Below are 13270 nucleotides of genomic sequence, written 5' to 3'. Positions count from 1 at the left end.
AGCCATCACACCCAAAATCTAAGCCCTTATTTTAATACTTGAAGCTTCTTGACAGTAATGGGCATAAAGATAAGGATAAAAAAAATCCTAAGCCATTCATAATTCTAATTTTCAAAATTTGACAAATTTTTTAACATTCAAGTGAATACCATGCTGGAACATGGGTTCCCAAACATGAGCAACAGATAAGATACGCTAGACCCTTCTAGAACTTCAAGAATGTGAGGAAAACATACTGTTGGTTACACATCAGCAATGAAGGACAAAAAACTGGAAACTCTTATCAAATCATGTAGCTTGCCAACATCATTAAAAAGTGGAAATAATCGCTTGACTTCTGAAGCTTACTGATTCTCTATGCCTATTACCTTATTTTTATCTGTGTCCTCTGAGTATACTACTATTATTCTATTATTCTGTGGAATTGATAGTATCATTAATTCAAAAATCTCATGTTATAATTTGGGAGGAAACTATGGAGGACCACGTAAAGATTGTATTGTATTCATAATTAAAGCACCATAAAAAAAGTTAGACTAAGACAGACTTTGTTGGTTTCTTGAAACAGGGTTTCTTTGTGTAGCTCCATCTCTCCTGGAACGTTAAGGCCAGGCTGGCCTTTAACTCAGGAATCCATCCGCATCTGCCTTCAGAGCCCTGGGATTAAAGGTGTGCACCACAACTGGACTGTTAAGTATTCTGAAGTGACATGTAGCATGCAGGGAGCTTTTGAAATACTTCCTTAAAATTTCAGTGATGAATTTATCAAGTGAAATGTCAACTTTGAGAAAAGGAGAATTTTTAATCATTTCATTGCACTGCATATGTGTGTGCACACACAAATGATATATTAATATTTTACAAGAAACTGCAGAGTATATATATATATATATATAATATATATTACCAATGAACACCTGATTTGTAAATGTCTTTGGGAGTCACACAGAGCTTTATAGCAATCATTCCATCCCATTTGTAAAAATGCTGATAGAAACATGAAATCTACTTCAGGGATGAAGTATACAACTATAAGAACTCATGATGAATATACTGTCTCTAAAATGAAGCAGATTTGATTTGAGATTCTTTTTTATTTTATATTTCAATAGCACCACTACTATTTTCCACTATTAGTCTATTATTAACATGGATAATCATAGAGAAATGCTTAAAAAAACAGAAAAAAACTAATGTCAAGTTATTCTTATTTCTTCCTAGTGAAAATACAAGATAGTGTTTTTACAAAATAGTTGTATAAAAATTTTCTGAAATTCCAAATTCCTATGTCTCAGTTACTGCGAACATTTAAATTATTACTTTTTTCATTTTTTTTTTTTTTTGCTTTTCTGAGACAGGGTTTCTCTCTGTAGTTTTGGAGCCTGTCCTGGAACCAGGCTGACCTCGAACTCACAGAGATTCACCTGCCTCTGCCTCGTGAGTCCTGCGATTAAAGGTATGTGCCACTACCACCCAACAAATTATTACCTTTTTAAAGATTATTTTTATTTTATTAGTAAGAATGTTTTGCCTCCATTTTAGGGTTAGCAAGAGACTTGGCTCTAGAGAGGTTCCCAGGAGTCCACGGGGATGTCCCCAGCTAGGTCCTTGGGCAGTAGAGGAGAGGGTGTCTGAACTGGTGTTGTCCCCATAGTCAGACTAATGACTATCTTGCATATCACCATAGAACCTTCGTCTGGCAATGGATGGAGATAGAGACAGAGACCCACATCGGAGCACTGGACTGAGCTCCCAAGGTCCAGTTGAAAAGCAGAAGAAGGGAGAAGATGAGCTAGGAAGTCTGGACTATGAGGAGTTGGTCCACCCACTGAGACAGTGTGACTGATCTAATGGGAACCCACCAAGGCCAGCTGGACTGGGACTGAAACAGCATGGGATCAAACTGGGCTCTCTGAATGTGGCTGACAATGGGGGCTGACTGAGAAGCCAATGATAATGGCCCTAGGATTTGTTTCTACTACATGTACTGACTTTTTGGGATCCTAGCCTGTTTGGATGCACACCTTCCTAAGCCGGGATAGAGAGGGGAGGGTCTTAGACTTCCTACAGGGCAGAGTACCCTGCCCTCTCTTAGGACTGGAAGGGGAGGGAGGGTGAGTAGGGGAGAGGGAGGGAAATGGGAGGAGGGGAAAAAGTGGAAATTTTAAATGGTATCATTTATAAAGCAATAAAATTTTTATTTATTTATTTATTAAAGATTTCTGCCTTCTCCCCGCCACCACCTCCCATTTCCCTACCCCTCCCCCATCAAGTCCCCTTCCCTCATCATCCCTAAGAGTAATCCGGGTTTCCTGCCCTGTGGGAAGTCCAAGGACCACCCACCTTCATCCAGGTCTAGTAAGGTGAGCATCCAAACTGCCTAGGCTCCCACAAAGCCAGTACGTGCAGTAGGATCAAAAACCCATTGCCATTGTTCTTGAGTTCTCAGTAGTCCTCATTGTCCATTATGTTCAGCAAGTCCGGTTTTATGCCATGATTTTTCAGACCCAGGCCAGCTGGCTTTGGTGAGTTCCTGATAGAACATCCCCATTGTCTCAGTGTGTGGGTGCACCCCTCGCGGTCCTGAGTTCCTTGCTCGTGCTCTCTCTCCTTCTGCTCTTGATTTGGACCTTGAGATTTCAGTCCGGTGCTCCAATGTACATAGAGCCTATTATACGTGATCCTAAGAAGCTAAATAAGAAGGTGAACCCAAAGAAAAACATATAGGCATCCTCCTGGATATTAACCTTCATCAGGCGATGAAAGGAGACAGAGACCCACATTGGAGCAATAAAAATTTTTAAAAAAGAATGTTTTGCCTCTGTGTATGTCTACCACATGTGTGCAGTGCCCTTAGAAGCCAGAATAGGGTATAAGAGTCCTGGAGGTGGAGTAATAGAAAACATTAAGCTGCTTTATGGGTACTGAGCAGTGAACCTAGGTCCTCAGCCAGAGCAACCACCATTCTTAATTGCTGAGTGATCTCTCCAGCCTTTTAAGTACTATATATTATAACTATTTTGAATTATGGGAGTCTGACAATATTTTCCCTTGTGACTAGGAAATTTGGGTCTCTATGTATAGCCTAAAAAGAGGGGAAATATCCATATTTCTAGCATTTAATGAAAGCCCATGTCAAAAAAGGCCATCTTCTATTTTTTTTTATTGAAAAAAAAATTTTCCGACTCCTCCCCGCCTCCCATTTCCCTCCCCCTCCTCCCGCCCCTCTCCCCCTCCCCCTACTCCTCTTCTCCTCCCTCTCCAGTCCCAAGAGCAGTCAGGGTTCCCTGCCCTGTGGAAAGTCCAAGGTCCTCCCCCCTCCATCCAGGTCTAGGAAGGTGAACATCCAAACTGTCTAGGCTCCCACAAAGCCAGAACATGAAGTAGGATCAAAACCCCGTGAATTCTCAACAGAAGAAGTTCAAATGGCCAAAAGACACTTAAGGTCATGCTCAACCTCCTTAGCGATCAGAGAAATGCAAATCAAAACAACTTTGAGATATCATCTTACAACTGTCAGAATGGCTAAAATCAAAAACACCAATGATAGCCTTTGCTGGAGAGGTTGTGGAGAAAGGGGTACCCTCATCCATTGCTGGTGGGAATGCGAACTTGTGCAACCACTTTGGAAATCAGTGTGGCGGTTTCTCAGGAAATTTGGGATCAACCTACCCCTGGACCCAGCAATACCACTCTTGGGAATATACCCAAGAGATGCCCTATCATATGACAAAAGCATTTGTTCAACTATGTTCATAGCAGCATTATTTGTAATAGCCATAACCTGGAAGCCATTTTCTATTTATTAAGAGTAAAATAAAATTAATCTTCTTACGTTTCTTTTAAATTAAAGAAAATTAGTACTGGGAGGGATAAGGCTATAATTCAATGGTAGAAAAATTCCCTAGTAATTACAAGATCCTTGACAAAATCTCCAATACCTCACAAATAATGCTGGTCTTATGTTCTCTAACACTGATTTCATTTTTTAGTTTTCTTTGTGTGCATGCATGCATGCGTGTGTGCATGAGTGAGTGTAAGTGTGTGTGTGTGTGTGTGTGTGTGTGCATGGGCATGTGCGGGGGTGCTAAAGCATGTGTACATGCGTGTACTCAGGATGGAATACATCTCCTCAGGTATGCTAGGTAAGTAATTACTTTAATGCTGAGTTGCATCCTGTTATTGTTAAAATGTTTAAGCTGGCTTTTGTGTGTGTGATTGAATGGATATATTTAGAGCCTAAAAATATACGATACAATCCTCTTGAGATTATTTACTTGACTAATCCTGCAAGAATCAGACTATCCAAACCAAAGTTACCTATATGTTAGTATGTGTAGTGTTTCTACAGGTTGTGTGTGTATATGTTGAACATGTGTGCACATGTATGTATATATGAATAGTTGCTTCTGCTTTTCTATTATGGATTTTCATTGCATATGGAATTGTAGCTAGAGGGACACTAAGGAATGAGATGGAGTCATCAATGATGAAACAGTTTTCGCTAACTGTCTAAATAATATATGTTCATTGTAGAAAAACGGGAGGAAAGAATTAAAAAGAAAATCCCTAGTAACTATTGACTAGAGGTGTCTAACACTAATATCTCGAGTAACATTTTACCTGTCATCATTTAATGCTCATGTGCTCATTTCCAGTCCTTACAAAGGTTTTTCGTTTCTGATATCATGCTGCTTAGGTCTGAAGTAGGGGAAATAACTAAAGTGCTTTAATGGTGATACAGGGTACACGGATGTATGTTGAACCTTCTTGGGATTCTGAACAAAGAGAAAATGGAAACTTCCTTAAAAGTGGGTATAATGGGGGACATGTAACACTGCATGTGTATGGAGAACCACTGTAAGATGTTTGGAATTAGGGTACAGAAGCGTAAAGACAGTTTTGGCATTTTCACGATGTCACCACAGACGTGTAGTTCAGGTTTGCTTGGGAGGGAAGGCTAGATGTGGTCTAAGACATGTGGCACAGCAGTCTACACAAGCACTTGTCCTCTCAGGACCGGACTACATGTGGAGACTTTGAGGGATTCTATTGAGGTCAAAGCAATAACTGAGAACTAGAGGGATAGCTCTTGAAGAAGGAAAAATATAAGCCAATAAGACAGACATTATAATCTGTGAGAAGGGGAGGGGCAATGTTGGCATTAAATGCCGAAGGCAAAACCATCGAAATTGATCATTCCATGGGTAAAAGGAATACCTGATGTCTAGGAATATATCTTAACATTTTCAGAAACACCATGATTCGTTCAAAACGTTTTATTCATGTAATCTGTCCTTATGTACAACTGTAAATGTGTATGTATTTATAAGAGTTATGCACTAATTAATATGGCCATACTTTACTAAGAGAATAATATCATGAGATCAGGGAATTCACTAACATAACACCTTGGTCAATTGCTAATACAGTCCCAAACGTTTGTGCACTCCTGATGACTCTGCCTCTGAGCCTGAATTCAACGTTTTAAGAAATGTTGAATGTTACTACCATCTGCCATGCAGGTAAACTGCTGGTGTGTCACGTGAGTATGATATAGATGTGTAGGCCCACAATAAATGGAAGATATTATTTGATGCATAATCATTCAGATAAAGAGATGGTTTACTGTGAAAGAAAAGTCTTGAAAGTACTAACTCTAAAAGCCGAAAAACAAATATCAACACTTAGTTCATTAGTAAGATGTTTGTTATTAGGCTCGAAAGAAACAATTTCACAGGCGTTTAGAATTGAATGCAGAGTTATAGAGCTGCATTCTATTATATGCAAATCACACCTCAATAAAGTTGATTTAATAAAAGAGAAACTTTACAATGCATAAACTGCAAAATCACCTGCAAGTATAAAATGGCATTGCCTTCCAAAGTGGAATAATTAGTCCAAGGCCAAAAGTAATACTAAATATGAAGTATGGATTTATCAACTGTTCAAGCTACTGAGAAAACATTAATATAAAATGTATATATTTTTATTATATTTTATCTATATTAGTCACATAAATACATAAATATCTATATTTATATCTATATTAGTCAACCATGTTTGCAATATCTCATTACAGAATAAAAGTGATAGAAAAGAATATGTAATCAAATGTAAATATGGTTACCATATGCTACTTTTACATAAAAAGGTTTTTAATACTGAATCATTCACAGAAAAATAGAGAAGTGTGTTTATATATGTGTGAGGTAGTGGGGATCAAACCAAAGGCTTCACAGATAATGTGAATATAGTCTACTACTAAGCTACATGTCCAGTCCAATAAACTTGTTTTTAACTTTTTAAAGCTAGCTTAGTAAATACTAATTTATTTACTTAGTAATTATTTACTTAATAATTCTAAGGAGTAATTAATAAATTACTTGTTTTTTTAAAAGTTTACCCACATTTTTAAACTTGGAAAAATATGTTAATTCTATATTTATATACGTTTATATTTTAATATATGTGTTTATAATTATTCTATAATTAATATGTTAATTCTGTAATTGATTTTTTAATTATAATATTACAACTAAAGTTCATGGTAACTCGAGTAGAGTTGCATGTGGGCCTTCTGAATTGCACGTGATGTGACATTTAAGTTCTCTACATGTGGCACAAACACTCCAACATGATAATTTGAAATCATATGAGTCTGAAAATGTAGCGCTTAAAGATTAACTGATCTTAATTTTATTTATTTACATTAAATTTATACACATAACTACACTGAAATGACATAATATTACTTTAAATGTTTTGGATATTCCTAGCTAGTAGAATAACAGCTGATATTTGGTTCTTCTGTTGTTTTTTATTTGCATTTTCTAGACTTCTTGGAAGAAATTCTGATCACTTGTATATTTTTTTTAATTTTTTTTTTGAGATAAGTCACTAAGTAGTTCTGGATGGCCTGAATCTCACTATGTAGACCAGGCTGGCTTTTATTCCACAGAGATCTGCCTGCCTTAGAGTGTGTTAGAGACTCTGCCTTAGAGAGTTCTTGAAATGTGTGTTTTATCCAGCCCAGCAAAATGCTTTTTTAAAGGTTGTTCTGTGGTTGATGATATCTCATTTATTTCTTAATGCTTCTAGAGCTGCAATTCATCATCCAGTGAGAACGACGGCAGACATTTCATAGGGGGAATTTCATTCCATCCCCCCCACAGCTTTACATTCAAATACACAATTTATATGTAAAAACGTATATGAAAGTTCTGATTCCCCTGGGTTTTATCACATTAACTTCATTTTGCCCTTTGTAGGTGTTTTGTTTCCTTGATTTGTTTACTAAGACAAGGAGTTTCACTGTGTAGCCTTCACTGGCCTGGAAAGAACTGTGTAGACCAGGCTGGCCTCCAACTCACAGACACCTGCCAGCTTCTGCCTCTCGAGTGCTGGGATTAAATTTGTGCACTAATCACCATACCCAGTGACCACACTAAAGTCTGCAGCATTACTAGTTTATAATTTCAAATAAAAGCAGACCTGAAAGTAAAGAATGCATGTTTCTTAAGTCAAACAACATAATAACTAAAAATCCAGCCACATCAGAGAATTCAGTTCAGATTAATCTCTCCAAAGTCAAACAGAAAGAATAAACAATCAAGTACTAGAGAGGGGTATCATTTCTATATTGTTATGCTGTATATCTGGCTGAAGAGATGGCTCAACATTTAAAAGCACTGGGTGACCTTTCAGAGGACCCTGTTTTGATTCCCAGCACCCAACTTGATGGCTCACAAATGTCTGCAGCTCCAGTTCCAGAGGATCAGACATGCTTTTCTGTGCTCTTCAAGTAGCATGCACACACATGCTGCACAGAGATACATTCAGGCAAAATGCCCACACATACAAAATAAATAGTAATGAAAAATCTTTTAAAAATGCAAAGTATGAAGGTTTAAATTCATAAATGTAGAACCTGTCAGACTTTCAAATAAAATTCCAATAAACCAACATAGAGAAATCATTGAAAAGATCACAGTGATGACCTGATAAGCCGTAGGCATTGTGAGCCCTGGAAAGGGGGCAGAAACCACTTTACATAACATCTGTACCTTAGCAAAAGCTATCACTGCTGTTTCACAAAGAAGAAATCGACAGAAGTAACTTAAAACAGTTTTCTTGATGGTAAAAATGCCACAAATTGCAAGCGCTTTTCCATTCTCCTAGGCTGCAAACAAAACTACTATTGACCTTTAGGTCTACTGAATTTGAAAGAATCAGTGATACTGTAAAGTTATTTTTGAAGATGAGAGTGTCTGCTAGCCAGCTATGACTAGAAAGGTGCAGCTGCTTAACCCCGAAGCAATCTCCTGATATGTTTACACAACAAACAGCTTGCGTGCTACACAGTACCCTTAAAGTAAACTGCCATTTAACCTGAAGGAAACGTGACTCCCCGCGTCCTTACCTAAAGACTGGTAGAGCTCCGTCATTTTGGGATGGTCCCAACAAGTTGTTTGGGTCTCGTGGCTAAAAGAGAAAATATAAAGAGAGACTTTAGAATCTACAATGTGCAAGAGCAAAAGGAAGACAAACGGTTCGATGTCACATTGCTACTTCCAAGGACTTGCAGAGTACTTCAGATCATCTTGCGTGCAGAAAGGCTCCTTTGTTTTCGAAGCGAAAGAGCAATACTAACATGATTAGTTCTAGAATCTGTTTCTTTTTTCACACCCACACATTGAATGCACTACTGTTTTTGACAAATTTGACATTGACCTTGTTATATAATAGGTCAGGATTGCCTCATTTCTCCAACCGTGAACACACGCAGAAAGGAAAATGACAATTGTCACTCAGCTCTGTCAGTTCCATCATTACAAATCACCTGATTTCTTCTTTGTTTTCCTTGGCCCTCATTTCATTACTCTTTCTTTTCCTTGGTCAGAGCTCATATTGGTGACAACTGTATTCCATTTTGCCTTAAGGCATATCCAGCACCAAGCTAATATATCCATCCCATCATTCTCCCTCCTTTCCATTACTTTTAAAATGCCTTTAGACTCAGCACTCCGCAGAGCACCTCGCTTCCTCCTAGATCTACTTAGACCTCAATGAAGCATTCACACTTCTCCATTTCTTAAAGTGTGGTTGCCTGCTATGAGCTCCTGCCACAAAGGGAACAAAACACCTTTGTTTCTCTTTCAATTACATGAACAAACCCAGGAGAGATAACTACATATACTTTACCTTACTTTGGCCCATCTACATGAATCACCAGAGGATCGTATTTCCTGTTTTCAGAGATTACATGGTAAGCTCTGATAGACTAAAATGCAGCCTGGAACAATTATTTCAGCATTCATACGCCGAGCCTATTTATAATCTTTTAATGGGAAACGTGGGGACCAGAAAGGAAAGAAAGGGCTTAAATCTGGGCATGTCAAGGGGACCAGAAAGTACAGAGGCCCCCACACAAAAGGAGGAGCTTGGGGAAGCAATAATGTCAAATGAACTCAGTAGAGGTTTTGAACTTTGGGCTTTCCAGCCCAGAGGTGGTGTAATTTGAGGCAAGTGGACTCACCTGGCAAAGAGTCAAAGGATTAACTGACATTGAGAACCGGCACATCTGAACACAGGCAATTTGCTACCATGTGGTCCCTGAGTTACCGTTCTTTACAATAGAAGATGTGGAAGCTTAAGAATGATCTTTCCCAGAGAGCAGAAACTATATTTGCTTAAAAAGAAGCCAAAACAAGAAACACTTCAAGTAGTTTGATAAATATAATCATAAATATCTTAAAGACATATGGAAATTGCCCAAACAGCACAACTTCAAAGAACATCCTCCCTCTGCGATTTACAGTTCAGTCATTGAAGCTGTGAAGGTTACTAGAATCAATTCGCAAGAAAATGTTCACTTGTGAATGGCTCTCACTGCCTTCCAAGTGTGTCCATTTTTGTTTCCCTGTTCTGCGGAGAAAATTCACATGTGAAGTGTGTCAATCAGGGCTATCAGCTGAGGGCATGTAACAGAGTGACATGGAAGTCGTGGGGAGTAAAAAGAGCAAGGGAGGCGGCAGACACTTTAGGAAGGTTTGGGAAAGCCCATGACCACGCTGGTTTATGATGTCGAGAAGGAGTGGGCGGGACTGGTACTTTATATGCACAGCACAAGGAGGCTGCAGCTTGCAGCTTGATGGAAAAAGTGTTGCTTGTTCTCTAGTGATTTGTAGCTCAAAAGTGACTGTGTCTCCCAATTCCATAGACAAGGGCTCCATCCTGAATTCCAGCTTCTTCCCCTTCCAAAGCCCATAGAGATATAAGCACTAGTGAGAGAAAAAAGGGGAAAGATGGAAATGTCCACACAGATGAACCTTACTAGACACATGGTGCAATAACAATGTCCCATTTCCAGGACATTGGGTCGGCTATGACATCTTTAATGGACCTGCAGGAAACTGTCTGGCTAAGCTGATAAACCTGACCAGGCACGGACACACGACCACTCTGAAAAGCAACCATCTGAAACTGATTTCACATAAGAGAAACAGGGCAATGAAATAAACTTGGAGTAAATGGAGTTCTTAAAGGAATGAGAACTGTGCAGAGCTTCCAGCAGAACGCCAAAGAGAGAGAGTGCTAACCGCAGCTGATGTATCTATCCTCCATGCTCCATGTCCGGACGAATAAACCAAACAAGACAGGGAGCAAGCTCGTGTTATCAACACACCTACATGTCTCGTCTTTTAATGACAGTCATAGGGCAGGCTAAAAATTATGAAAATGGTGTTAGAAATTATATTTTACTGCATCAGTGCTCAACAAAATTGGAATTCCCCTTGAGAGAAGACAGTAGACATCGCCGGCCCCATCCCACCCTTCCTGATTTCTCCCGTAGGTACTATTCTCCCACCTACCTGAGATTCCAGAGTACTGGAATAAAATAGCAAACCGAACTCCTCAAATAACTCCCCAAATCAACCTTTTAATCTCCCCCCCTTCAACAAACCTTTCCTTTTCAAGCAACACAAAGTAACTAGAAAAGCAGATTTAGATTTCACCTGTGCAGTCTTAGCTTCACTTTAACTGCAAGGCAGCACTCAGAGAAGGAAATGTGAAGGAAAGAAGAATAAGAGGTACGATCAGTCCTCAAAACCAGAAAGACAATCACTTCAACATTTAACACAAATATGTTCAGCAACATCACTGAATGAACATCAAATTGAGGGATAAGAACCAAATATTCACTTCCGTCCATGTGAGAATTTTGTATCTGGAGTAAAAAAGCCCTATAGGGACACAGTAAACCTCTTCCCTCAAAAGACAGAAAGACAATGGTAAGCACACATTTGCCTCGCTCAGGTCTATACTCTGTCTTGAAGGACACACTAATTTGGGGGGAGGTAGAGGTAATCAGTTTGGATTCTACAGTTTGTTACTCTGCAAGTGTCTTAAAAAAAAACAACAGAAAATTCTCACCTTCTTCAAGATGGGTAACTCACATTTACCTGGAATACACAGATATATAGTAAAATATGACCTTCTCTTTACACATCAGGGAAACACTGCATATATATATATATATATATATATATATATATATATATATATATACCATTTCCAACAAAAGAGGATATTCTGAAACCTGTTCCCAAGTTATTGAGTACATCTTTGTTCAGCCTTCCTGAGAACAAGGGTGTTCAATATAGACCACAAGTCTTTCTGGACATTAACACTGACACTGATGACACCCACAACCCTGCAAACCTTTCTGAAATCTTTGAAACCTGCTATTGATTTGGGCCCCACAGATTCCAAACCTACGCGTCAGCTACACCTCTCTGAGCAATCCCCGACCTGCCAACCCCCAGCCTACGTGTACAAACCACAAAGAATCTCTCGTTTCCTTTTATTTGACGCTGTGATAGAAATTAAAATACTAAATCACTGGCTATGACAAAAGATCCTAGCAACACCTACTTGTCAATAATCAGAAATGAAAGCATTACTCTACTAAGCATAGGGTTGACCTAATTTCCTACCGAAGAATTTACATTTTCTTTCACCTTTTTTAGTTTCAAGTAGTGTGCAAGGTTATTACAACCGTCTTGGAGCTGTTACTGCTGTCAGTGCTAAAATAATCAGACTTATTGGAATTGCTTTTGTAGTTTCTTAAAAACAAACATTAGACACATAAAAGTAACAAATATCTAAGGCATTCACTGAGGAAATGGCAGTCGCCTAATTAAAGTAAGATTTCTTTTGCAATCACTGTTATTTGGTACTGAAAATATTCTATATTCTTTCCACTATTTCCCAGGGATGAACTAATCACTATGCACCATTGTAAAAAAAAAAAGTAGCCTTCTCTTGTGTTTTGAGGAGGATTAAGGTTGGCTTCATATATAATCTGGAGCACACTGACACACACATACACACACACAGAGGGAAAGAGAGGGAGAGAGGGAGAGGGAGAGAGAGAGAGAGAGAGAGAGAGAGAGAGAGAGAGAGAGAGAGAGAGATTCCCCCTTTAATCTGGAGACCAGCCTCTTTCTAGAGGAACCTTGGCATTTGCATGTTCAATTGTTGAACTTGGCTAGTCGGCTGGAATACTGGCAGGGTAGGGTGGGATGGGAAATATATTTAGAAGTTTCTGCTACTGTGGGGAAGGGACATCAGTGGCTATGCATCAATCTGAGCATCAGAAATACTATTCTGGTTCCCATTTCTTGTTCTCAGAGATATTTAACATTTTATTCTGTTTGGTTCAACTCAGGGCAAAGATGATGGCCTTGGTGGCTATTCCAGCTGTTACTTGTCCTCCCAGTTCTATTTGCTTTTCAGGGTTTACCTCCCACCCACCCTCAACTTTGGCCAAGGTAATTTCACTTCAGGGTCGTGTCCAGCACAAGATCAAACAATGACAACGGAAAACAATTCCACGGTGCTCAAGGGTCAGAAACCTTTCATATAACTGTGTTGTCTCATTTGCTCCTCTCGCTTCTTTAGAAGCAAGGGTATCCTCCCTAGAAGGTTTAGAACAAGGAAATAAAATTATCTAGGCAAGAAAAGATGATGGGGTGACAAGGACAGACAGGGGGAGTAAGCTCAGGGACGAGGAAGAGCATATTGGTAGAGAAAAAAGAATGTAGATTTCACTTAAAGACTAGTTTGTTACTTAAACCAGAAGATGGATTTTTCTTTGATATTAAATCATTTTATAATAACACTACGCTCCCTTAGACAATTAAACCTCTTCAATTTAAGTTTCAAACTTAACTTCAAATTAATTGAGATAAGCATTGTCTTGCCC

The 13270-nt window shown here is 38.8% G+C and overlaps 1 protein-coding gene across 6 annotated transcripts in view; it reads right to left on the bottom strand.

The window, feature by feature from the left end:
• Nucleotides 1–13270, bottom strand: part of Dmd (dystrophin) — a 2258623-nt gene that overhangs the window by 129430 nt on the left and 2115923 nt on the right. For all 6 annotated transcript variants that reach the window (XM_057760244.1, XM_057760245.1, XM_057760248.1 and 3 more), the window contains one exon: nucleotides 8423–8484. In XM_057760244.1, coding sequence (XP_057616227.1) covers nucleotides 8423–8484 — 62 coding nt within the window. The remainder of the gene's footprint in view (nucleotides 1–8422; nucleotides 8485–13270) is intronic.

The sequence above is a fragment of the Chionomys nivalis genome, chromosome X (genome assembly GCF_950005125.1).
Source record: "Chionomys nivalis chromosome X, mChiNiv1.1, whole genome shotgun sequence".
NCBI classification, from domain to species: Eukaryota; Metazoa; Chordata; class Mammalia; order Rodentia; family Cricetidae; genus Chionomys; species Chionomys nivalis.
The sequence above is the reverse complement of the archived record's forward strand: the minus strand, read 5'-3'. Positions and strand labels throughout refer to the sequence as shown.